The sequence below is a fragment of the Labrus bergylta genome, chromosome 14 (genome assembly GCF_963930695.1).
Source record: "Labrus bergylta chromosome 14, fLabBer1.1, whole genome shotgun sequence".
NCBI lineage: Eukaryota > Metazoa > Chordata > Actinopteri > Labriformes > Labridae > Labrus > Labrus bergylta.
This window is the reverse complement of record NC_089208.1, coordinates 13111152-13138841: the sequence shown is the minus strand read 5'-3', so window position 1 is coordinate 13138841 and position 27690 is coordinate 13111152. Positions and strand designations below refer to the sequence as shown.

The 27690-nt window shown below is 38.6% G+C and overlaps 2 protein-coding genes across 2 annotated transcripts; one reads left to right on the top strand and one right to left on the bottom strand.

The window, feature by feature from the left end:
- The first annotated feature begins 52 nt into the window (after positions 1-52).
- slc13a2 (solute carrier family 13 member 2) lies at positions 53-11214 on the top strand. Its single transcript, XM_020635634.3, has 12 exons — positions 53-362; positions 2303-2431; positions 3983-4119; positions 4862-5121; positions 5207-5384; positions 5489-5611; positions 6918-7127; positions 7646-7746; positions 7915-8030; positions 8612-8773; positions 8872-9009; positions 9333-11214. Exons 1-12 carry the CDS (start codon positions 228-230, stop codon positions 9462-9464), a joined length of 1821 nt encoding a protein of 606 aa, XP_020491290.1. The 5' UTR covers positions 53-227; the 3' UTR covers positions 9465-11214.
- On the bottom strand, positions 10648-26813 carry unc119b (unc-119 homolog b (C. elegans)). Its single transcript, XM_020635635.3, has 5 exons — positions 26230-26813; positions 15558-15671; positions 15183-15282; positions 14898-15070; positions 10648-14125 (listed from the first exon to the last, which is right to left on the bottom strand). Exons 1-5 carry the CDS (start codon positions 26486-26488, stop codon positions 14013-14015), a joined length of 759 nt encoding a protein of 252 aa, XP_020491291.1. The 5' UTR covers positions 26489-26813; the 3' UTR covers positions 10648-14012.
- Between the last annotated feature and the right edge of the window lie 877 nt (positions 26814-27690).

The window sequence follows — 27690 nt, the reverse complement described above, 5'->3', positions numbered from 1 at the left end:
GAGAGAGAAAAATAGATTAGATAACAGCCATAGTCTCATTTCCTTAGTGGTTCCATGAGGAGACTTCTTTACTTTTCCACAGGTTCAGTCAAGCTTTAACGTCAGTTGAGCTTAGTGTGGGGTTTTATTTTGATCTGTTAGCGCCTCTTTTTTCCACGTAGACCAGTTGGTGTTGTTGTGCTGCCACTCATAGTTCCCCGGGTGACTTTTTCCTAAGCTTTTCAAGTATGGGTTTTGCTTTTACATCTTTTAAGAGAATCCTGCGTCGTTGGTTATTATGGCTGTTGTACCACAGAAACTACTTCATCATCATTCTCACTCCACTTGCACTGCTTCCTCTGCCAATACTCATCCCTACACCGGTAAGTGTGTTTGAGTCATTACTTTTGGTTAAAGGAGCATCATAGGAGAATCTAAAACATTTGAAATTGATGTGACTGGGCCAAATATATTTGCCAGTGTGCCCATTTGTTCTGTTTTCTCTTCTTTAGTCACTGTATTGTTCAAGTCAGAGAGGTAAATCATAAAAAAACATTTAATATGCTTGGCCAACACTAAATGAGATTAGGAAGAAACATCACATCCCAATAGTGCTTTCATTTTTTATGAATAAATAAATCATCTAACATGAACAATGTAGTTTTGTAGCTGCAACAAGTGACTTGCCTCGTCAGGAAACATTACTGCACTGTGTCATAGCTCACTTGCTCAAACTGGAGAAAAAGTGTTGAATGTTGTGTTAGCTTATATGGAAAAAAAACGTTTAATTATACTGAGTCAAAACATCTCGAAACCACAACAAAGACACACCGGTTTTCACTTAAATATGCATAGAAAAGACTAACATTTCAGGTTCTGTTCAGGACAACATAAACCTTCTAATTTACACTGAGAACTAAAACATAACATGAATTCAGGGTTTCAATTCTACAGCTTGTGTTTGGCTGTTGAATGTCTGCACCACTTATCACTTGCAAGGTGTCCAAATTTAACTAGTAAATCCTCGGGAAAGATAGAGTATCTCTCCAAGGCTAAACTCCCGCGTTATCATTAGAAACACATTATGCTCTACATGACCCAGGCTTCTTGTTATTGGTGTAATTTCTGCCACTGGATTGAATAAGGCTGCACCCTAAATTCATGGCTTCTTTAGTTGATGCTGCAAATCAATGCACCACTATCATGTCTAAACTGTAGATATCAAGTTTTTAGCTTAGCCTAGCTTAGTATAAAAACAAAAAAAAGTGGGAGAAAATGCTTGCATGGCTTGTCTGACAATACATTTAAAAAAATCAGCTATCAGGAAACTATGATCAGAACTGATATTCAATAAACTGCAATTGAAGTGAAGTATGCTGTAAATCCCCTTTGCCTTTAAGAGTACACTGTTCCATACATGACACACCTCTGATTCTATAAACATTTTATTTATTTTTTACCAATCTGCAGTGCTTTGTGTTTTACCAGTGACATTGCTAGGCTAGCTTTTTTTCTCCTGTTTATGGTCTTAAAGCAAAGCTTGACTAATCATTTCCTGGCCTGAGCTTCATATGTTACAATGTTACAATTTCAATTTCACATTCACCTGACTGTAAGTACAAGCACAGATCTAGACAGGAGGAATCAAGGTCCGTAAGTGGCAACAAACAGCTGCAAGTTAGATTGGACACAGATGCTGACAGGCAGTGCACAGAGGCAATGCACATGATGTTTTGAAGTACTTTTTTTCATTATCAACAACTTCAACAGCATCAATATCATTAAGTGCAAACTGCAAAGGTGTTCATGAAAAAGCTGGGCTAGTGTGGCTCAATGAAGTTTGAGGTAATTCCACCATGGGGTGACTACAGTGGATATATTCACTTTGTAGTGACAGTGGGGTTGACTTTGACCTTCAGCAAGAAAGCATTTGTGTTTCCCAAAACTCGTTATCAGTCTCAATAAAAGTGAACTAGCTGCTGAGTTTGAATTTTCTGTCATGTAGTTAAAAAGTCGGTGTGTAAAGGGATTTTACTGAGGACCCATAAAGAGTATCTCTTGAGACAAGTGCACAACAAACATTTTGTTTTATGATTAGGGCTTACTGCTATCTACACGTGAAAAGTCTTAAGGCCATTTAAAGAGAGCCTTGTGATAAGACAAAGGAAGTGAACACTGAAATACTGTGTGTACTCTACTGGATGTTTGTGGCTCTCTTTGTGTGTCTATGCTGAATATCTGCATATATTAGCCTGTTTCAGATGTAAAATGACAAAATGCTGCAGAAGGAATTTAGCCTGAAAACTTGTATTTTTGTTTACAGCCAGCAAAATGTGGTTTTGTTATCATCCTTATGGCTCTGTACTGGTGCACAGAGTGTATGCCTCTGGCTGTGACTGCACTCCTGCCGGTCGTCCTCTTTCCTATGATGGGCATCATGGAAGCTGGAGCGGTAAAGTCTCTCTTTAAATTTTTTTGCTTGTCAGTGTCCTTGCCTCACTATTAGAACATATTTTGTCTTTGCTTGACCAATATCAGAGATCAGGATCAGCCCGAGGACAGCAGAAGGACATCAAGAGAACAGAGAACGTCTTATGTTTATTTAAAAATAAAATATAGAACAGTTGTTCTGAGCTGTTACCCTTTCAGAGCATACCTCTGGTACTACTTACATTCATATTAACTCTTAGGTCCAACCAAGTAATCCAATTTGACAAGAAGCATTCCATGCTGATATATAGAGAACAATGTCACTGGGGCTGTGTCCGAAATCACTTACTATTTACTATGTAGTCCACTACATATAACTCCCTGGTGAGAAGGGAGAAAGGAATGAATGTGTGATTTCAGACACAACCTCAGACTTTTCTCTCTGTATGTTACTCCAAATCAGCCAGGTCTTCTGAATACAGTTACACAGCAGTGCACAGTAAATCACAGCAAAGCTGATATTCAGTACACCTCTGCATTGACATACAGTATGTCAATGCATCCCATACCACACAATAAAAAATAAAACAATCCCCACAGCCCTTCACCTTGCAAAGTTCTCTAATTCTCTCACTCTCTCTCTCTCTCTCTCTCTCTCTCTCTCTCTCTATATATATATATATATATATATATATATATATATATATATATGTATACTCTGTATATATATTGTTTGAGATAGGCCTATATTATTACTGATGTTAAACATTATTTTTAAGGCCATTAATCGCAAAATTTCAATAGTTAATAGCATATTTGAAATTCAATGATTTAGCATTTATCAATAACAATTGTTAGGCTCTCATTTCTGAAGGATCTTAAGCTGAGAGTATACTTGCTTTTTGAAGTATTTATTTATAAATAAAGTAAGATCTTCTGGTAGATAGAAGGTTATGACATTAACTTTACCACAGAAAAATCCACTTGTTATCGATCGAAAAAAGGTAAAACAGCTCAAGGGTAAGATAAAAAAGTCAAATGCTTGATTTCATAAGGTGGACATTACTTTTGACTCGTCCACTGAGTTGTCTAAAAAAAATGTTTAAATGAAAAGATGAGCAGTGTCATTCTTTTCCATCTCTGTGACTACAGGGAGACACTTCAATGGCCTATCCACGGTGCGCCTAAAGGGGGTTAAATAGCATGCGATTAGTTGCATGAAAATGAACACATTAATTTCAGACATGAATTGATTTTGAATAACTAGTTAATGCTGCCGCTCTCAACCACTTAAGATTAAAACACAAAAAAGAACAATTGACTATTGAGAAAACGTAAAACACGAGGCCACGTGTCCAGCTCCCACTATCTGCTCAGCTTGTTTCTGAGTTAGGATTCATATGCCATGTGTTTATTTTTTATTGCTCATAAAATAAATTATGACACATTTATTCTTTGTAAAGCTGGGTCACAGGTTACCACTGCAGTTAAAAACACATTTCATGTTTGTTTAGCACATTTTTGTAGTTTTGATTAGCGTTCTAAGGTTGTGTGTCTTTGATTTCTCTTTCAGGTCAGTATTGAGTATCTGAAGGACTCTAACATGCTGTTTATTGGGGGCCTGTTGGTGGCCATAGCTGTGGAGCACTGGAACCTTCATAAGCGCATCGCTCTCCGAGTTTTGCTGCTGGTTGGTGTTCGTCCGTCCCTGTAAGAATACTCACTCGTGATACAGCTCACCCATGTTCCCTGTAGAAGAAAAGAAAGCTAAACCCTGCTATCATCAGTGCTGACAAGAGTCTTTTTTGTCTCAACTTGTTCAAGTTTTCAGATCATATTCCACATCAACTGTTTGGAGTGACAATCCTTCACTTAAATATTCCAATAATTGTTTGAGTGATTCCATTTTTGAGTGATTCTTCCTAAACTGATGACTTTAAATGACATTTGCAGTTAATGCTTCTTGCTATTAATGGAAATGTCAGCACAATACATGCACTGAAATTTAAGGAAACACAAAGTTAATGGTAAAAAAAAATGAATTTGACAGGACATGTTAAGCAAGGATAAAAAGGCTTCACACATTCAATAACAGGAACATGCTGCAAAAACAGAATGAACAACCACACTAAGGAATGCTGCAAGGCATAAGGAAAACAAGAAATATCATACCAATGCTTTTTGAAAACCCTTTTATTGTAATGTTACAGTAATATAGCATTATATTATTCTTTGTTCTTGATACACAGATTATGTTTGGATGATGTGTAATGGGACATCATTATGACAACCTAAAATGTCTTATGATGACAAATAAAACCCACAGGCTGCTACAAACATAGCAGCTAAATATATATATATTTAACAGTAGGCTTTTATTATGACGTGATCATCCCTTAATACTGTTTTAGCCATGGTTACAATTCTTTCAATTCACTACCATGTCAAACAGGTTAATGATCGGGTTCATGGCCGTCTCTGCCTTCCTGTCTATGTGGATCAGCAACACGGCCACCACTGCCATGATGCTGCCCATCGCACATGCTGTGCTGTTGCAGCTGAAAGCCACAGAGGCCCAGGCAGACGCCAAAGATATTCAGACTGCAGCCGACAATGAGGGATTTGAGCTCGAGGTCACAGAAACAAAAGAGGAATTAACAGAAACAGACAAGAAACAGATAGACACCAAGAGTCAGTTGGAGGACCAAGTGTGTAAGTAAAAAAAGATATACTGGAGAGATGGTTTATGGTCTTCTTCTTACAGTAAATTTAATGTATGGAGTGTCTTGAATTCCAGGTGAAATAAAGTTGAGTCCAGACATCCTGCAGGAGATCAATAGTAAAGAAATTGATGCCAAGTACGACCTCCTGACTAAAGGGATGAGTCTGTGTGTGTGTTACTCTGCCAGCATCGGGGGCACCGCCACGCTCACTGGAACCACGCCTAACATCATCCTCAAGGGTCAAATCGATGAGTAAGTCATAAATAGATGGAGGAGGGTATTACTTTAGATATGTAACTGATTATTGTTTGATACTCCTCTTTCTCTTCTTATCTCTCACTCTATGTTTTGTTAAGACTCTTCCCTGGGAATGGAGGTGTTATCAACTTTGCAAGCTGGTTCGGCTTTGCTTTTCCCAACATGCTGCTCATGCTGGTGCTGACATGGCTCTGGCTTCAGTATATGTTCCTAGGCTTCAAGTAAGTCAACATACGCATTGGAAGACTCAGATTCTTCTCGGAGCAGTAAAGATACATTAGGTAAACCAGGAGAGAGATTAGGGAATGACAGGCAGGGAAGGAGCCACAGGTTGGACTTGAAACCAGGTCGCTGGCTTGGAGGACTACCTCGATACATGGGGCGCGACATAACCGCTAGGCCATCTCCACCCCAAAACTATTTCTTCTTAAGTCAGAAAAAAACGGAAAATGTTCTTTAAAGCCCATAATTCACTCATATTTAAAGATAAACCTGAATTTTTGCATGTAGCTTTAGACATTACGGCTATTTATAACCTTTTTCACACATACGGAAATCTCCTGAAAAACTCCAGAGATTAGACTATACCCAGAGGACTTTAGGCTATATGTAAACGCAACCAGCCGCATTTTTTGCGAGGACTTTACCCATAGTTTCTCCAGCCAGACCCCTTGTATATGTTCCCGCAGAAAGTCCAAGTGAGCTGATGTCTGAACGCCGCCGAATATACTCCGGAGGATTCACCTCGAGCCAATAGAAAGAGAATTATGTTTATATACAGTGACACTGATTATCTAGTGCATATGTGAAAACGGCTCAAGTTGTCTGGATGAGCTACCCTTTAAATACATTTACATTACAAAACATAAGACACGCGTTACCACATACCTCAACCTTTTGGGAAAAATGATAATTTCCTTTTGCGCAGAGTTTGATGAGAATATCAATTAAACATTTAAATATGAAGCTACAGCGTGATGGCCTAGCTTAGCACAAAGACTTTAAATAGAGTGAAACAGCTAGCCTGGTGCAGTCAAATAGCAATTTTCTGTTTTGCAGACACGCACATTTACCTCTGTGCAATCATCAACTACTAAACTTCACATCACCCATCACCCATCAGCCACCTACATTAAAGAAAATGCTCAGGCTGTTAGCACTCATAAAACAAGATCAATTTACATAATTGTTTGGTTCTTATGTGTTAGAACAACTTCCACATTGTCATTTCTGACTGAAACAAAAGTTAGTGTTACCATTCACATGTTTGCTTCATACTTCATACTTCTTCTGTTTCATACAAGACAAAATATGTTTTTAAAACTCTGATCAGAACTGATATTCAATAAACGGCAATTGAAGTGAAGTATGCTGTAAATCCCCTTTGCCTTTAAGTGTACACAGTTCCATTCATGACACACCTCTGATTCTATAAACATTGCCTTCATTTTATTTACTTTTTTACAGATTCAGATTTTTTTTTTTTAATCTGCAGTGCTTTGTGTTTTGTAATTTTGTCCTCCACAGCCTGAAGCAAACATTCGGCTGTGGCATGAAAACAGAGAGAGATAGGGAGGCGTACGCAGTGATGAGGGGGGAGTACAAAAAGCTGGGACCAATGAAGGTCGCTGAGATGGGGGTGCTCACCATCTTCGTTCTACTGGTGCTCCTTTGGTTCACCAGAGAGCCGGGCTTTATAGATGGATGGGCAACAGTACTCTTCAACATGGACGGGCCGTGAGTTTTGACCTTTCTGTCCTGCTTTTCTGCTTATACAAGCATGAAATGTTGGTATAGAGTTTATGTTTTATTTATGTCAACAAAAACCATGAACTGATCTATAATTTCGATACAAGGGTGATGGCTTAATAGTTCAATCATAAAGATGAAATTATGCAGCCTTTTTGTGATCCTTTCATAAAGGATTTTTTTGCTCTTACAGGCCTGAGTGCTGCAGAGAGGTTGTGGAGGTGTAAAGGCATTAAGAGACAAGCTTGTCTAAGGATTTATTTAATACAATAATTTTGTAGAATACCGCCTGTTTAAAAAAAAAAAAAAAAAGACTATTTCTGTCTTTTTGCTTTTTAATTAGTCTTGTATTTGTTTATTTGTTTATTCCTATATTCCTAATGTGGGGCAGAACATATTTAATATTTTTATCTCTTCAACTCAATTGATGCAGCAGTTTCAAAATAATGAAACATGTCAGCAAAAAGCTTGGCCAACAATATTAAATTATGTTTTATTTTCTTCAGGTATGTGTCTGATGGAACAGTTGCTATCTTCATGTCCATGCTCTTCTTCGTCATCCCTTCCCAGCTGCCCAGATGTGGAGGTTACGGTTATAATGAAAAAGGTGAAGTGTTATCTTTAATCTCCACTGATCACAACAGCATCAAAGAATCCACATAGCACCATGCCTCAAGTTCTTGTGAGCTAATCTCAGCTCATCTGAGTGCTTGGGGATGATTACCTGGCAGATTTTACGCTTTACTCATGTTCACACTTCAACTGGGACTCACAGGTAAACTGATCAAGGCCCCGCCTGCTCTGCTGAACTGGCAGGTGGTCCATGAGCGAATGCCCTGGAACATCATCCTGCTCCTTGGAGGAGGCTTTGCATTGGCTGCCGGCAGTGAGGTAAGGGATGGATACCATCGTTACAAGAGACCATTGAGTTTTGGAGTGTTGGTCAGATTATGAAATTTTAGGTATCACAGGCTCTTGAATCACTAGGATGATAACTGTTGATCTGTAAGAGTGAATTAGCATTTAAACCTAGTGATTACTGAGCATTGTACTGTAAAAAATTCAACTATAACTCTTAAAATGGGAATCTCGCTTTTATTGAACTTTAACAAGACTCCAAATTAATATTTACGTAACCCAGTCTCTAAAAATTTGCAACTTTTTGATATCTTTGTTATGTTAGCAACCCTTAAGGTGAGAGGCAATGTGTGTCACTGCCAACCCCCAGTGGCTATAAATGGTTTAGTTAAATGGATCACCAAAGTGATTAAAATATTTTCAAATTAAATGGAGATTCATCCAATTATTTCTCTGGTGCTGCATGTGCAACAAAGTACATCACATTGTAGAATTCTCAGATGAGCATGAACCCCTGTATCCCATTTTATGGCGATCCTTCCTACCGTCCTTTGGACCACTGTGCTAGCTTGGCCATTGACTGTATTTCTTTGTCATGATATGTATATTGTTAGGAGTCAGGTCTATCCAAGTGGTTGGGAGAGAGCTTGACACCTCTGCAGAAAATTCCTCCTTACGCCATCTCATTGCTGCTCTGCCTGCTGGTGGCGACCTTCACCGAGTGCTCCAGTAACACAGCCACCACCACCTTGTTCCTGCCTATACTGGCCTCAATGGTAAAATAACTCAAATGTCCACATGCACACAAAGTCATGCTGTAACACAAATCTTCTCAATGTATGTAATTCTGTTTTTTTTCCTTCATGTTTCTTAGGCCATAGCTATTAAGATACACCCGTTGTACGTGATGCTGCCCTGCACCATCGCTGCCTCTCTGGCCTTCATGCTGCCTGTGGCGACACCACCCAACGCAATTGCCTTCTCTTTTGGAAACCTCAAAGTCTTTGACATGGTAAGACACACACACATAACAGTTTATAGTACTGCAATTTAAAAATATGTTTTGGATTGTTACTTTTCTGGGAATTGAAAATATCTATATTTTTGGAATAAGAGGCAAAAAAACTAGTTTGTAGACTTTGGTGGACGTCTCATGTTTTCTCCGATTAAACAAAACTACCCTGTTTGTAAAATCATTGCAAACTGGGAAGTGTGCAATTTTGATTTTTCTTGTTTATGGATGTTTAACCAAAATGATTACTTCTGATTCTACGATATACTCTGTGTATTTAAACTGGGCACAGTCCACAATGTTAAATTTGACTCTTTCTTCAGGTGAAAGCTGGAACCATTCTGAACCTCATTGGGATCTTGACTGTTAATCTAGGCATCAACACCTGGGGATACGCCATGTTTGACATGGGCACCTTCCCTAAGTGGGCCAATGTTTCAACCGCCCTGCCTTGAACAAGAGAGGAAGTAGACAATGAGGAAATCTATAGCAGAAGAAACAAATATTTATGACCAAAAAAGGGACATCCAGTGTATAGGAAGAACATTAACTGAGGTATCTTACAAGGGGAATTGAGAGAATAAATGTATCAGGACTGTGTGAGAAAAGTTTGACACACTTTGATTGACAGCAACTGTAACAACCAGACGCAGTCCTGTTTGGCGTCAATCTATCAAGTGAAATGACCAAAACTGTTTATTTGTTGGAGACATATAGTGTTTACAATAGATTGATATCTTGCAGATGATCAAGTTTAAAGAAAAACCAGATCAAATTTAAAATAACAATTTGACTCACTCAAAACCATATATTCAATAATTACAAACTAATATCACTATCAAACCAAGACTTAGTTAAAGAGCTCTACTGCTGAGCTAAGACCAACTGTGTTAACCACTTCCTGTTTCAGTAACATAACGTGATAAAAAAACACCAATTTACGAGGTCATTTACTTATACACATTTCATGTAATTTCATCTTATTAATGTATATACGATGAAAACAATGAATAGATGCGAACACTATATTTTAGGGATTATTTAAAACAATGTGATTATTCTATGCCATGTTCTGTTAATAGATCATATTTAAATACGTATTAATTAAATTACCTTTATCAGTATATTTAACTTATGAACTCTGTAAGTGTGTAAATTTTTGTTGCAGATTGTATTTTCTGTCAGTGTTTTTCTTACACTGTTGACCATGAACGAGCATTGGCAATATATTTCATGTCTTGAAATGTGTTAAATGTAAACCAAAGGCGATGGTGTCGCTTATAGGGACATTTTGAACCTTAACTTTGTTATTACAGAGCCTAGATAAAAATAAATATTGTAAACATTTTGAAAAATACTCAAGATTTGAGAAGATAACTAATGCATCATAACCATATAGTGAATAACAATTATATCAAGGCCCTGTTTAGCTTTGCTTAGCTAACAGACTGGAAACAAGGGAACAAGGTGGAATAACATTAGTTAAACAAACAAACCAAACATGCACAGCTCAAATCAACATTACTTTCTTATGTGTTTAGGCTATAAAAATATTGAAGGGACTTTCTGGACCACATTGCTCCTTTATTTAAACAAATTGTTATTGTACATTTTGTTTTTTGTACGGATTGATCAAACTTGTACATAAGTAAGCATTAGAGGTGTTTGTGGGCATTCTTTTTTTTTTTTACATTTAGACAGCGCCAGGACATCTGTTATCCTGTTTCTTTATCTTTATGCTGAAGCTAATCATCAACTAGTGCCAGCTTAACTCCTTAACTTCTTATCGAACTTCTTATCTCAGCAAACCAGCAAGCGTACTTTGTAAAAAGTCAAAACATTCCTTTAACAGATCGGCTCCAGTCGATACAGGAGCATGTACAGAACATAAAGTGCAGGTGACAGCAAATGACGTCCTTTTAGCAATGAGGAAATAAAAACACCAATCAATGGCAGGAAGGTGTTCCTCAGATTTTGTTCATTAAGAACAGATTAAAAGGTTGGTTGAAGGATAACTGATAAGAGGCTGCCAACAGTGAACGATTGCAACTTAGGTCGGTTTCCATTGTGCTTTGTGTTTATTACAGGTGAATGTAATAAACTGAAAAGACAGACATTAAGTTCTTGCTGAATGATGTGTTTGTTTTCAACATTTTATGTTTGCTGTGCCAGACTCTTATGCTGAAAATAAACGTGTGAACATTGTATACTCTCTTTGCGCAATATAAAAACTAAGAACTTACTTTATTTCAAAAAGTCCTATACATCTTTTATTTACCAGTCACACCAACATTGAAATACCTCACATCAGTTCAATTATTTGTACCAGGACACAACCAGTCTTAAATAAATCTGTCCTACTCTTTGATATAACATTCAAGTCAATCTGAGTCTCTTCCTGGCCCTGTCTCAACTTTGAGTCGTCTGAATTAATTTCAATCCTTGAGCTATGGGAACCATAGACTGTATAAAAAGACAGACAACTGGACTAACAAAATAGCCTTTACCTTACAGTAGCTTTGAGGGTCTGCTTCAAACTGATTCAAGGACTTGTTCTGCTGAGGACTGTACGGACCTCAGGGATCTTTGTTGTGTTGCCGGTAAGTTAAATGTGTGTTTGGGTTAGTGAAAGAGCGATAAGTAAATACCAAGGGTCCACCAGCAGACTCTGGCTTCACATGACATCACCAGTTATTTGTCAGTGCCTGAGTCAAGGTATTGACTTTTGTTCAACATGAGGAGGTGCAGACATATTGTCCATCTTTATATACAGTCAATGATTTAAACACTCAACAGGTGCATTCAAGAAATGTCCTTTCCCCTGGCTGCACTTATTCACAGGTCTGACTCAACTGGAATTAACAAATAATGTTCAGCCTTTGTTTTAAGACAACTGATGTTGCAGATTGATTTTGAGTTCATACAAATTAACCTGACTTGTAATAGGATCAAATCAATTGTCTTATGTAATTATGCTGGAAAAAACATGATACTATTTAAGTCAGGTTGTGTTTCAATGCACACAGAAGAAAGCCAAGTGTGCATGTTAAAGTTTAGAGACATCTGAAGACAGTTCAGTTGCTGATCATTTGTAAAATGAAAAATGAGATCAACACACTCATGTACCAATTCACTGGAATGTGTCCCAGTGAAAACAACGGCATAGAAATGTACAAGAGTCAGAAATCAGGTAACAGAGAGACAACACATAAAATGAGAAGAATACATGAGGGACACAACAAGGACCGTCACAGAAACAGAAACATTATACACAGAAGAAAAAAACATGAGATTTCAGGGAGTTTTGTTTTTCTGCTACATTTCCCTGTCTTCTTTTTTTTTTTTTTTTACAATACTGAATGAAACTTAAGAAACATTTAAAAAATCCCTTATAAAGAGTTCCAAAACAGCTAAACTTAATCTTGGACACCCAAAGCACCACTTTCTGACAACTTCTTTATCACCTAAAAAGCCACATGAGGCCTGATGAGTTCACAGATGATAGAGTATGTTTATGATCACTTTACAAGCTTCCTGATTGTTGGTACTGAATGTTTTTTTTGTGCTTTGAGCTGAGACAATTCTGCATATTCACACAGCAGCCATTTTCCTCTGACTTCACATCCAGGGTGGAAGCTTAAGCCTTGTGATGTTTTATTGTGTTGAGGTTTTAAGTCAAATACATGTCGGGAATGTGACAAATTGATATCCTGTCATTGCTTCTCGATTGATCATAAACTGAAATACAATGTCGATCCAAAATACAGAGGAAACCTGAGCTATACAACATATTATAATCCCCATTAGCAAGGCTATCATCAACAGCTAATTTTATCATTTAACTACTCCTTTGTTAAGTTATAAATATACCTCTTTAAGTTTCCTTGAACACACCAGTATGACATAATAACAGCATTTGAACTTCATACCCTGAGAATGACAACAAAGGAAAACGGCTGCCATGTAGATATGTTCAGCAATCGTAGACGCTCCATGGTTAATACAGGTCACATGACTGGAGAAAGAGCGAGGAATAAGAGGAAATGAATCAGGGAATAAAAATTAGATGATATTGTGATTCTGTCAAACTACACATAGCATTGATATAAAGGCAATAATATTCCCCTTATAGTATGGTACAGTATAGCGGCCTCTGTTGCTTCGTCCACCACTTCCGTGTTGTTCTTTTTACATCACGTCTTGCCTGTCTCCTGCTATGAGGCGTATGTGTGAACATGCAGCTCATTCGGATTTCATGGACAGTCCTCCTAAGACTCTCTAGAACTTTTCAGGAGTGCATATGAGAAAGCAGCTCTATACTGTGTAAAGAATGCACAAACATATCTAAATCTATTTAACCAGATGACCACATTATTGACTTTTAAATTAAAATATTTCTACCAGACCGAAGGCAGACATGCTTCTAACTGGCATACTTACAAAAAGTCACAGTCATAAAAAGTACAAAAACACACACACGCTCACTGAATCTGGAAATCACTTAAAACTGTCATTTCAGTCCTAAAAACACGCTTTTTAAGAAGCAAGATTAGTTTTTTTTTCTTAAATCTTAACATGTACATACATGGATGAGAAAAATAACTTCTATCATTAATTGAAGATCATTTTTTTAACACTACATGACATGGCTAGAGAGCAAAAACCACAATTTTGCCTAAAAAGTTGTTCACTTGCTGGTTTATCATGTTTCAAAATCAATTTGTTACAGATGCACATAGAACTTTGAATCAAATATATATATATATATATATATATATATATATATATATATATATGTGTGCCCATCTGCCATGGCGATATCTGGTCCGTACTCCCTCAGCAGGAAGAAAAGAAAGCGAGAGAGAGAGAGAGAGAGAGAGAGAGAGAGAGAGAGAGAGAGAGAGAGAGAGAGAGAGAGACCATTTTCAGGCAGTTAACCCCCACTGTGTCCCCCATCCTGTCAGTCCATATATCCACCTGTCCCTCGTCACAGCGTGTTCTCTTTACGTCCCTCCGTTGTACGAGTAGTCTGCCTTGTTGTGCATCACCAGTTTATTGTCCACAAAGTAGAAACTGTCAGACTGTGTCTCGTATGGGTGTAGGATCATCTCTCTGACTGTGAGGAGACACAAAAAAACATCACTGCTGTCAGAGCTCTGGTTCTCAAGCTGATCACTTCTATACTTAAAACGTCTTTGATTTTCTGGAGGAGCTGTATGTGTGAACGCAAACAGCCAGACTTTTCACATAGACTAGTCAGTGTGTACTGAGAGTCAGGCTGTGGGAAATAAAACAGGCATCCTTAGTTAGAGTAGATGAACTGAAAATTGCACAATTACTATTCAGCTTTTCTTTAGTCTGCACCTCTAAATGTGCATTGAGAAAGCCCTCTGTTAAGTCTGTGCTAAAGGGACTGTATTCATATAACATCAGAGGCTAAAAGGAGCTCTTAACTGGTCAAGTGAGATAGTGATTGATGCTGAGCAGAAGAAAACAGTTCACTCTCCTTAACTGTAAATGTCAATGGCTGTCAAAGTGTATGTTGCTAATAATGAATGGACATGAGGATCACACATAACCAACTGTAACACATGCTAACTGTATACATTAATGAGTGTGGTGGTGCTTATGGGTGACCTAACTGGATGAGTGTGTATGAGGCTGGGAGGGGAAAAATCAGAGTATGCCCACTACAATAAACTAGACTACACTACTGAGTGTCTGTCAATTCCAATCAACAAGAAGTAAGTTAGCATTCTCCCAGAAACACAGGGTATCCACATCGTTTTCTACTGTGTGAGTGTGTGTGTGTGTGTGTGTGTGTGTGTGTGTGTGTGTGTGTGTGTGTGTGTGTGTGTGTGTGTGTGTGTGTGTTTGTGTGTACTTACTGCTGTCCTCTGACAGAGGGGGGAATTCGTAGATGTGCTCACAGGTGTTCTTGCTGCTCGGCATGCAGAATCCAAACTCAAAGTCGAAACTCTTGAGCAACTTCTCCCTGAAATAATGTCTCTCGATCATCCTGAAGTTGTCAATCGGCATGTCTCCAACTGCGAACTCCACCCTGGAGGGAAAAAAAGCAGACAGCAGTGAGAGAGGAAATAGTGAGTGAGACAGAAACACAACAAATCTGTGTGTTGGTAACTGCTTCCTCGTAAATAAAGATGCACACTTACGTGGCTCCAACTTGCCGCAGTCGGAGAAAAGCGGGGGTGAATTGATAGCGGACAAAACGGCCAGCGTTTGGGTCTATATCTCTCCTCTCGCCTGCTTTATCTACAGTGGTGATTAGTTTGTGGGAAGAGAACAGAAAAGAGTTTGTCAGACATTTTGGCCTTTCTTCTTTGTGGTAGACTGACATGTTAAAAGTAATTCATTACCAAAACATTTTATGATATACCAGAAAAACCCCAGATATCAGATTTATATCTAATTTCACAGAAGATAAATCTATTTCTAAAAAGATAAGAAGCAAAACAATCTGCATTCATAAGGTTGAATAAGCGTAGAGGTCAGATAGAACACATCCAATGAGCAGTGCTGTTTCTCACCTGTGGATGGAGGTTTGGTGATTTCAAACAACACTATCCCCGTCTCCATGTCTCTGATCTTGAACCTGGTGAAGTCAATGTTGTAAATGTTCTCATCGGGGCTGCACAGATAATCTGAGAGAGAGAGAGAGAGAAAGAGAGAGAGAGAGAGAGAAGGGGTGAGAGTGAAAATCACAGATCAGAAACTACATGAAAAAATAATTGATTGAATGAAATAATAAGAAAATGCACCTCAATCACACACAATGTCTACGTAACCATAGCAACTCACTCATACCTGGTTTCAACCTTTGCCACAAAGTCACATGAAAACAAAACGTTAATCGAAACTGGATCATGCTGTGCTGTTAGCTGGTGGCTAACAATGTGTCTTACACTGAAGTATATGCAAGACCAGCAAAAAAAATAAACACAGTTAACACAGCTGACTACTGCCAATTTGAAAAATGATTTAGTTGAAGGGCAACACAAACATTAGCATGCATACTTGGAAAGTAAAAGTATCATCACACACTATAGGCTATTTATGTCATGGCCTTCTCATTCTTTGACTAATTGGCTTATCCTCCTTCTTTTAAAGAGTGTGTTTAAACGGACATCCATGATTCTTGTGGGTCACACCTAAAGGTCTGAAAATCCAGAATTCTGCATTTATGCAGAAGAATCACATCCCTGACAAAGTTTGACTTTGAGTCTGGCTCGAGGGGATTTTTAACGTAATATGTGTCAAATACTTTCATATCAATACATCAACTGTAAGCTGTACAATATGATTTGTGTCATTTTAATGAATGCATCTTACAAAGAAATGAAATCCCTGAAAAGAAAAGCTAACTTATCCAGCTGAAGTCACACATATTTTCTGATGATATAATTTCAGTCCTGTTAACCAAGGATACAATCAGGTCAAACCATTTATGATTTTCAGACTGGGTAAAAACATTTTCTTACATTTCCAATAAATATTTGACCTTCATGTTAGTGAAAACCCACGTTAAAGGAGTGATTAGATCACAGAGGATGACACAGAGACACACAAACACACAGTAAGAAAGAGTTATTTTTATTCCTCTAATCCTTCCTGCCCTCTGCAGGCAGTGTCACTGCTTATTAGCGTTCCCCAGCAGAGCAGACACTTACTGCTTCCTGACTGATCCGATGATACCAAGAGCCACTAGGCCCGACTGATGTAGGAGAAAAATCTGATACTGATGTATCAACTGATATCTTTCTTAGACCTATCTTAAGAGGGTTAGGGACTTTTTACTTTTACTCACTAACCTCCTTCTTTATCGGACTATGTGGTCATTTAATAAGTACACAGCATTTGGTTAAAAAAAAAAGATAATAAGAAGAATATGAATAGAGAAGTTGTCCCAGAGACCCTTTTCTTCTTGTATGTTTTAGTAGCCTATATGTTGGGTGCCAACAACGCTGCAGAGAAGTAAAAAAAAAAGGGAGCTTTAGCAGCAACAGGAACAAGAATATGCTGCACAGTTGTAGAGTTCAGAGTACAGTTGCATCTACACTGACACGGCTGTGTAAAAAGATGTCAATGTTTTCTTTCTGAGTAAAGCCTGGATCACATTTTCCCCGGTCTTCAGGTATTTTTGGTTGTTCCAAATATTGTTCAGATTATTTTGGGCCTGCAAATCTTGAAATCTGAAGTATGTGAGTTTAAATAAAATAATAATAAAATAAAATAAACACACTATACTCTGGCTCAAGTATTCATGTTGTGTACTTTGTCCCCCCACTGGTTATAAGGAGAAAAAGAGAGCCAGAAATTGTGCGTGTTTAACTTTTAAATCCATTTATTAGACCCTCCTTGTCTTCAATCTTGCTTGTTGAACTGTCTCCAACATAAGGCCGATAAAATAAGAGTTTACATTTGAATAAAAGGATTTATGAAATGTGTCACAGAAATGGAAATTACTTAGAAATACACAAATTCCCCAAACATTATGATTTGTCTTCATTTTGGCTGGAATCTCTATACCTATTATTAATAAAGAGGACAAGTGTGTCATTTACTGAGAGATGTGCACAAACCATTACAGGTACAAACTCTGATGGAAACTACAAACATGGCTGTATTTTATCTGGATCTAAATTTGTCTTAAAAATAACAACAATAAAGATGGATAAAGTTGATACAATTTCAGCAGTGTTTTTAACTGTAAAAATGTAAAGAGCTCAGAAGCTTTCAGCACGACGAGTGTTCAGTCTTCCTCACAGTGTTACTGTTATTGTTGAGCCTGAGCTTTTTTGCTTCCTGAATAGTATTTATTTTTTACTTTAATCCCCCCCTGGAGGATTTTTACACTCCTCCCTGCATGTTTTTTTTTTTTTTATCTTTATGTATTCATGGAGCATCCTGAAATGTTGAACCATTCCCTGAAGTCACAGCATGTTGTCAGCTCTGTTTACTGTACGAGGTGTGCCTGACACAGATAATCTGATTCACAGTGGCACTGTGATGCCTTTTCTCCGCTGTCAGTCTGGATGCTGAGGCTGTGTCTTCTTCACACATCAACTCCACACACGCACACATGTACACACACATAACCCCCCCCCAAGGTTAACTTGTTGACTTGCTGCTCAATGCTTATGAAGCCACAGACTCTTTATCACTGTCAGATCTTCCTCTGTGCAGTAATTTCAACAAGCTTTCTGTTGACAGTAAAACTTTATTTAATAGCCCAAGCTTTCCCTTTTGATGTGAGTAAACAATTGTGACATTTTTTGATGGGCAGGGCTTAGCTGGAGGCAAAACCTTCCTCCAGACATTTTAGCCATCGCTAACAAGCAAGTTGTTTTTGGCTTGCTTTCGACATTGGAGGAAGAAAATACGAGTCTCTCTGAATATACAAATTCACTTTCACTCCAGGACCAAGATTGTTATTGGAATAAGTAAACACTGATGAACAAATTCATGTTCAGGTTACTTTATTTGTACCCTTAAGTTAATTTGGTTGCAGGAGCAGACTGGTCAACCTGTACGCTCTCACTCAGTGGATAGATGACTTGACAGGATTGCCGCTGAACATTTACACTTTTCTGACAGAAAAAACAAAGTTTGTGTAGTGAAGACTATTTTGTAAACGGCCATGTACAGGACTATGAAATATCACAAGTTAACTAATTACTTTTTTGTTGTACAGTCTGAAGTACCCAGCAAGCGCCAAGAACAGAAGACAGCCATGTACAAGGCATTGTCAGTAGACCAATCAACTACTTCTTGACAGTGATATGTGCTTGCATGGCTCGGTATGTAGTGAACCTACAGCATATATTTGAAAGTGATTGTCAACCTAACTAACAAGATTAATAGATTGTCTACCTAACTGGCTAATGAGGAGTGAAACATATTGTGAAAAGTCCCTTGTTCTTTCATATCGTCACTCATGGGATACCTCTTGTTCCATCAGATTGCTTGGTTGGAAAGCTGAATTATGCATCACACTAAACACACTGATCTTGTGAGAAAATGGGTGCTTATCAATGTAAATTTCAGAGATGAGTGTTTATTGCTCTGATATTAGCAAGATTGGTAAATCAATCACTTATAACACAATCTCTGGACAATGAGGTCCAAACATTGTCCTGACAGGTAGAACACATGAAGGTACTTATTCTAAGATGTGTTCTCAACTAAAGGAGATATATTCAGTTTGCTTCAAATAAGGGGAGACAATGCAGCGGGATACGGAGGAGAATGCTTGTGTAATTGTGATTTTTTTTTATTACCTTGATAAAACAACACGTAAAAGGAAGACAATGTGAAGGCAGCTGTTGTGCACACAAGAGTATTTAGCAGGCAAACAAATTGTTCAACCTAATCCAAAAGCCCATTAGCTTGCTGTAAAGGGGCCAGGAAATCCCATGCTGCATTCAAACATGTCTTAATCAGAAATAACATATATGCACGTATTATGTAAATGTTTATTAAGATTTTATCATTTTTGGGTCAAAATATTTGGACATCAAGGCGTTCCCCTGACAAAATGTCTGGACATGTTAAAGAAGGAAGTGCCTGTATAAGGGGCTGAGGTCTTGTTCAAATCGAGTCTCAACTTCTGCAGCATTAAACCCAATTGTTGATCCACATGATGGATACAGATGAATTGAGCAAACTAATCATTGGCCTACTTTTGAACCGTTAACAGAGAGCATCTAATGAAGAGAGGGAAACTGATGTTTTACAAGATTGCAAGTGACAGTTTCATGTACTTTTGCCCAAAGCGATCTAGATCTAAAAAGTAAGTACAGCACAAGCCAGAATCTAGAAAGGAGTAAACAAACAACCTCAAGTTAGATCAGACACAGGTGCAGACAGGAAGTGCCCACTGTCAATGCACAGGGTGTATTGAAGCAATAAAAAAAAAAAAAAAAAAAAAAGTTTTTAATAATCACCAATCCCAACATCAACAGCTTCATCATCAATATCATCGTCATCATCAATCCCATCGCATTAAGTGCATGGGTGGGAAATGAACTCTGCAGGGGAAGTGGGGGACTAGAGACGTGAATAGTCTAGTGATTTAGGGTCCTGCTGTGAAGGTATCAGGTGCCTTTCATTGGAAAAGAATAGTGGGAATGAAGGAGTGTAGATCTGGATGAGGGAGTTCAGGTAGGCAGGGGCAGTTGGGTATTTTTGTTAGAAATCAGAAAGTCAGATGTTTGGTTCAGTCATCCTTCAGCTGACATCCTTTAGTCCTTCATCCTGTCTACTCATTTCAGAAATCACCAGTTTACAGACAAGGTCAAGTCCGCAGTTCGACACATACTGAACTACATGACCTAGATTCATCTAAAATAAACAGTTCTGGGCTTATATGAGCAGTTCACCCAGATAACAACTGGCAGAAACACATTTCGGTGACATTGTGGTGTTTAACACAAATCACAAATAAAACCATATTAAAGGAATATGAACAAAACGCGATGGTAACAGCCAACACTGATACAGAGGTGTAGCTTATTCTTTCCAACAAGAGCTTCGGATCAGTGCAGGGTTTGTCCTTTACATGGTTACTGTGTTAACCTTGCTGCAAGACAGAAACAAATCAAACTACTGACACATTCAAGTATTGAATTGATTGTCTGTCACACCAATTATATGAATAACATACAAGGGGGCATTCATACAGACTGTTTGTGAACATTATTACATGATTATTTTCATAATAAATGTTTATTCTGAATGTCCATTGTTGTTGAAATTGTGTGCACACTATTTTTTTATAGCTATGTGGCAGTCTTCTTGAACAATCGTTTTAGAGTGTGGCTGATGTGCCTAAAGATTAAGTATCCTTTATTATGAAACCTAAATAATACAGCTATAACTTCACCATCATATACATGTTAGCATTGTCCTTATGAGTGTGTTAGCTTTCCAATCCAAGCGTTTAGCCCAAATAAGAGGGGCCAGCCTGACAGAGCTGCTAGCATAGCATTCTTCGTCTTAATCTCTTAAGAATGGCTGTATGTTTCAGAAAAGTTGTGCTCAGGTAAGTCTTAAGTTATACTCTTTGCCTTGAAAATACATTACTAGTGAGGCATTCATTGTATTTTAATGAATCCTCCAAAAATAATGCATTCGCCATTTTAGAGAAGACCAAATCACCTCAACAATTCTGGTAAGTTCTCTCTAAAAAAAACAACAACTTTGAATTGAAAGCAGAAAGTGCAGGGTATAAAAAAGTGATCTTAATAAGTAAAAAAATACAACATCTACAAAAATGTCTCTCTAAATTGCTCTTTGATTAGTTTAAATCAAGCGTTGCCCTTGGAGCCAAAAAGAGGTTTAGTTAAATGTATATTTGTTTATCATATTTGTGAAATTAGGTTGTTGAGATACTTGTGTTTTAGATTACAGAAGAGCCACACTTTGTTTCATATTAAGTTTAAGTAAATCAGACTTGATATGTAACAATTTCCTCCCCTGTGATTAAGCTAAATAGCATCCAGAAATGATGACTCATTCATCGCTGCCTTACTGACCTGGATTTGCCTGCTGATGACCACAGCGTCATGGCAACGAGGCTGTGATAAAAATTGGGGATATTTTTTTAAATAGGCACAGTGAAAAATCTACGAGATAGATCAACAAGGGACTGAAAACTCCCATGACTTTTGTTTTTTGAGTTTCATGATAGGACTACAAATATGGATGCAATCTACATAAGTTAGATATTAACCTTATTTTTCAAAATATTAATAAAAAATCTAAACAAATAAAGGCAAAAAGTAGTCTGAAGTTGTATTTTTGCAGTGCTTTTTTTGTCTCAAACTATATGACCCCTCTTTGTCTACAAATCCTGGTAAGCAAATGAAGATGACTTGTTTCATCTCCTGCTAATCTTTTACCATCACAGTGCAGAGTGTTTAGCTGTTTCTAATCTCCTTAGAAAATACACACATCAGTTATTCTCACAGATCATCACTGGGTTATTTTACTTTCACACCACACGCCTTAGAGTTTTCACACATTTAGTACTCTGTCTGAAACTCAGCTGACGTCCAAATAAGACCTAACCACTGAACCCTTTTAAATAAACTCAGGAAATCTATTGTGGTCTCGCTTATAACGCACTGCAATTTGGAACTGTCAGTTGCACTTAGACACTAAAATCCTATTGTTGCTTTCAGCTAGTACACTTTTTTAAAGCCAAGAGATATTCAATAAACAAGTCATTTAAAAATAAAGACACTAATCCTATTTTTGACAATGAAAGGACAAATATAAATAACAATCAAAGCATTTGATGATTGTCCATGTTCAGTTTCAGTCAGCTAATTGTCTAAGCAGTTTCATCATTCTGGCTCTGAATAAAACAAAAGTAATGACGCTGAGACAAACCCTGAGTAGAAAGAAACGAGTGTGTATAGAAGCATTTCAGTCAGCTCTGTGGGCTGCAAACAGTCCCACTCTGACTTGAAAGATTAAGACTTAGTTAAGAACATAAGTTTGGATCAGATCAGTCAGTTTAGCAGAAGGCTTGTTCTGTTTCTGTTAATCTTTATCAGGCTCTGCAGCATGCTTTGATTACCAGATGGAGCACAAAATGATTCCTGGCAAACTTTAAAGTCTGTTTTCTCAAAAGTTTTTCAGACAGCTGCGCCCAAAACAACAACCCCTGAGGAAAAAGTGGTCGACTCAGGACTGTTGTCAAGTCTGACAGAGATGTGTGAAGTATCATGAACTTTGTATCATGCCACTTAGGAAGGGAATCAATTTCAGCCACTTGAGAATGTGCAGCAGCAGAGAGAGACGAGTCAGAGAACAGCAAGGGTTCGGGCTTGTTCTCAAGAGAGGGTTCAGGTTGTTTCCTGCTTTGTTTGACCTCCAGAAAAGATATGTGATAAAGTTTGAGTGTTCAAACATCAATTTCTGTGAAGAATAGCACAACTTCCCTGATAAACAGGGAGGGTAAGCAAGAAAGGTAGAGGAGGAAGTGTGGGGGAGAACAGAGTTGCATGCTCGGCTGCCTGTAACCGCAGGGAGATGCTACATGTTACCAAATTGATTTTTGCATCCATGTTTCTGTGGTGATTCACACATGCCTCCTTTTGCCTCCTGCGATGACACCGAGAGGTAGGAAACAAGATCGTTTTGACAAAGCTAAGCTCCAGCATGTGAGACAGAATCATATTTATGTTTTCTGTTCAGCTGGACAAAGATCCCCACATTGACTCACTCACTCACGGGGTAACCACCCACAGACTTCTACAGATAAACACAGATACACACACCTTTTCTATCAAATTAAACTCACCTGTTAAACAGATGGTACAGTTGTAGCCAGTCCCTAACCCTGTTTGGAGAAGCTGGCATGCGACTACACCCAACGCTAAGTACCGTTATAGATGTTGCTGTGAGAAAAATGCACTTTCATGGCTTTGCTACGACACACTTTACTATCCCCTTTGGGAAGCTTTACCTAGACACAGGCGCAGCACATATTTAGCTGTCTCCACAGTATGGAAGAATAAAAAAAACAATAGAAGCAAACAACATTTCACATGTAAACAGATCATAACTAAAAAATAAGTCCCTCTTGTTAAAAATGTATTTTCACCACGTCTGACGGCTCTTTCCTTTAGCAAAAGAAATTGTTGAACTTGGCTGCCTGTGGGAGTACAGAACCGTCTTAAGCCTCAAAACAGAGCTGTCTGATGGAAGGTAGAGCAGGGAAAATATTTTAAAAAGTATGTGGCATACACTTGACTGAAACATATTTTTTTTACATCTAGGGGTTTTTTTTGTACCTGATGTGCATTTTTCACAGCCCCATGGACAACATTACATAGTTTAGATTCCGTGTGGGCCCTACTGCCAGTTTCTTCAAACCAGCTACAACCTCACAATTTTTTTTTAATCTCCTGTTGTTAATAACAGACAAGTTGAAAGGCCATTTTAAAAACTAGCAATGATTGTAAGTAAATGTTCCCAGAGCTCCTCGTTCTCTCATTAAAATGGAATCACGCTTCAGTAGACAATCAAGTTCTCATTCATCTGCGAAATTTAAAATGTGTGTAGTTTCTATAGGTATATACAATAAGGAATACAAGAAAAAGCACAAGACGATTCAAAATTTAGGATCTGAGTGAAGGAGCCCTTGCTGTTGGACCAGACAAGAAGTGACTGTGATGAAACTACAGACTGTATAAAACATGGACTGTGTGACGTTACCCACTGGTTTCTGAAGGGCATTTTTGAAGCACAACAATGGCAATGCCATATTGGAAAAGCTATCTCAACCAAACTTTTGGTTAAACTAGTAACAGCCAAAGAGCTGAAGCGGAGGCGGGCCTTAAGCCTCCTTACAGCTAGCCATCTGAATGCAGTCAGATGGATGGACGGATGAGTTATTAAAAAAAACAATCAACCCTCATTCAGTGTGTGCCAATAAAGACACAAGCCAACTAAAACAGTTTTTGGAACCAGGCTGTAAACACGTTTATATCTGCTGTCAATATGGACATTATATTACGGGGTATAGGAATTCTGGGTCTTTTGGCGCAAGCCTTAAGTGGACTCTCCAGGTACTTAGTTTTTTTGCCCTCCAAATTGGCTACATTTTTTCAACACTGGAGGTTGCTGCTTGGCTGGAACAGCGCAGTCACAGGTGTTAGCTGAACAGGTGCATTACCATCATTACCATAATGTACCATGTGAGTTTAGTGACCAAACACTTTTTAAAATAGCTGGGAGAAAATCCGATGCAGGGTTTACATGTAACCACACTCTGTAACGCCCAATGTAACCGTGTTGTGTAAGTGAGGTATTATACCGGCCTTTAAATAGTCAAATGCCCTGCTGGCCACCTGTTAGCTAACTACTGCTCTATGAGCTGAGGTGGAGATGGGTGTAGGTGTTTCTGTGCACATAAGAGCTTCCTGGCTGCCATCTCTCCTGTGTTTCTCTATAAGGAGCTTGATTTTGACATGCACCATAAAAAAAAGGAACTGCATTAAGTTATATGTAATCAAGAGCTTTTTTCTTAACACAAAATAAAAGAGCTTTTGTATACTTTTTTATAATCTAAAGGTCCCAAGTAGACGATAAGGCTATATGCTATGAATACTGAAATGTTTTCTTTATAATTGAAATAAAAACAGAACTTTACAGAGGCATTAACGTTGCATTAAGGTGCACACAAACTATTGGAAATTAATATGTTGCCTATCAAAGCAACACTTTAAAAAGACTAATAATGTGAACATATAATCTCTAATTTTATAATCTTTCTGTGATATAAAGTAGAAACACAGTAAGCTAAAGGACACCTTCAGGTCACAGTACTTGTATTCTAGTTGATGTTCAGTGTTGTTCCACATTTATTTGACAGCTTTTATTAAAAAGAACGGTCTGCTACTGTCAGGCAAGGCAGTGACTATCACTACAAATACTTTTGAATGTTTACATTATGTTGAAATGTAGTTTTTACTTTTGATCAATCATTTTTAAACGTTAATATTGCTTCTTGTAAGTTATGAACCTGGCTGGCTCACTTCACAAGTCAATGCTATGGATCCTTGTTCTACCACTGAGAAAATACCTGTTATCCATCCCGTTGGAGATTTCAGGTTAATTCTGCAGTCTAGCTTGGCATGCAAAATAACTAATTTAGGTATGAGGTTAGGGTAAAAGTACATTTTGGATCACAAACATAACAGCAACTGCTTATCCTCTGAGTTTCAATCCATTGGAAATGAATGCAATCATTTTCTATGCATAAACATTAATTCAATTAGATTAAGTATGCAGACTGTTATGAGGGACGACCCCTCAGTCACCCGTCTCGTCATTCAGCACCATCTGGTCAGATGAAGCCAAGAGGGACAGACATACTCAATAAAGAACACAATTAAAGAAAGTATGCCTCCTCCGTAAGCGTTTGCCAAACTGAACCTCCTCAGCACCGTGACTGACTCTGACCCTCTCTTCACAGGTCACAGGGCTGCCAGAGATGTTAATAAGAGAGGTTTAACGCGCACGTGCAGACAGGTGGGCATCATTTCCCAGAGAGAGGTGCTCTTATGATACATCACCATGTGTTTTGAGTGGGGCCTGTAAACAACGGGGACACGGCAGTGACGTGAAACATGACTCACACGGCAGCTGTAACATTTGTCCTTCTTCTATCAGAAGCGGTGAACTTACTCTCTGTGATCTTCTGCAAGCCAAGCACATCCTCCGGAGTGACCACCGCGCTCGCGAGCAGGTCCTCCTCCGTGGTCACCGGGACTCCCACGTCGGCCGAGTTGCAGCCCTTCTTCACCTTCATCGCCGCCGTTTGCGTCGGACTGCCGTTACTGGAGCTGTCTGCGCCTCCGGTGTCTCTGGCCGGATTATTACCGGCAGGCTTCTTAGTGCTCGATGGGTCCTGGCTGCTGCCTCTGCTGGTACAAGAATAGCTCATTCTCCGCTCCTCCTCCTCCCCCTCTCTCACCCAGGACACTAAGATACTGAATAGTTGCCTCCCCTCCTCCCTCCCTCCTCCCTGTCCTCGCCAAAGGATGCAGAGTTGCTGTCTGTTATCCGCTGCTTAATTCAAATCCGCTTCGTCTTCGTGAGCCTGCAGTCTGTCTCCGCAGATGAGACTACACGCAAACGGTCCCGGATACCGTTGGCTGTACGCGCGAGATGCGCATGGCAGGCTCGTTTTGGATGCTTCTCCGCGCAGCTGCACGCACTTGGCTGTTGTGTGAAGTGAAGCTAGAAATCTGTGGGGAATAATCGGCGGGGTTTGAAATTGGTGAAGAGTCGGCAGATGGCTGACCCTGTCAAAGAGGTGGGTGTGTCTCAACGTCAGGCACACGGTCCCCCAGCAGAGACCTGAGAAGAGGCTGAGCTTTTACAGACGACTGCGCGCACCACGAAAGTTGACAGAACCGCAAAAACCCTTTAAGCAACTTGTGTGCTCTTTTTAATCAGCGAAACACGTAATTAAATAGCACAACGAGGCTTTTATTAGGCCTAACCGGCCAGGCGTTTATTTTCTGGTTTAAAAAAAGTCACATTCACTTCAACAAAAAGAAAACAACATTTTCCAGGAATTCAGGACAGAAAACTTCTCAAATGATACACAAGTGGGCTGGAGAAACCGATATCTTGATTATCATGCAACCACACTATCATTCTAAAAATAAATACCTGAGAGTTGAAAGGGAAAACACCAGGGTTACTTAAACCAGGGGCTCATTTGTGATTGGATAATTGGTTGAACAGAAGTTTAAATCTATTGGGTGATGAATGGGGGGGGGGGGGGGGGGGGGGGATGACAGACAAGTATGAAGTGGTGATCCATTTTCCAAAGCTGACTTCATTTGTTTTCCCTCAGTGTTTGTGACTCGAGAACATGAAAAAACGGTTATATAGGCCTATATAGCCTATTTCTTCTTTATAGAGATCAGATGTATTTGTCTTTGTAATTCTAATTTGATCCACAAGAGACTTAAATCCACATTCAACATTACTGAAAGCCTTATGTTACCCATGGTTTTGGATTTTTGCATTTTGATCCCTGTGTCTGTTTTTTGTGTGCTTTAAATTTATCCCAAATACAAATTTCAAAAATTCACAAAAAAAATATAAAAGGCGATTTAGTATCTCTCTCTCGCT

Excerpts from the sequence above, each read along its gene's own strand:
- slc13a2 (XM_020635634.3), top strand. The coding sequence starts at position 228 with ATGGGTTTTGCTTTTACATCTTTTAAGAGAATCCTGCGTCGTTGGTTA. Across the intron at positions 2,432-3,982 it reads GCATCATGGAAGCTGGAGCG|GTCAGTATTGAGTATCTGAA; the intron begins GTAAAGTCTCTC and ends TTTCTCTTTCAG. Across the intron at positions 9,010-9,332 it reads ACCTCAAAGTCTTTGACATG|GTGAAAGCTGGAACCATTCT; the intron begins GTAAGACACACA and ends CTCTTTCTTCAG.
- unc119b (XM_020635635.3), bottom strand. The coding sequence starts at position 26,488 with ATGAGCTATTCTTGTACCAGCAGAGGCAGCAGCCAGGACCCATCGAGC. Across the intron at positions 15,672-26,229 it reads CTTGCAGAAGATCACAGAGA|ATTATCTGTGCAGCCCCGAT; the intron begins GTAAGTTCACCG and ends TCTCTCTCTCAG. Across the intron at positions 15,283-15,557 it reads CACCAAACCTCCATCCACAG|ATAAAGCAGGCGAGAGGAGA; the intron begins GTGAGAAACAGC and ends TCACCACTGTAG.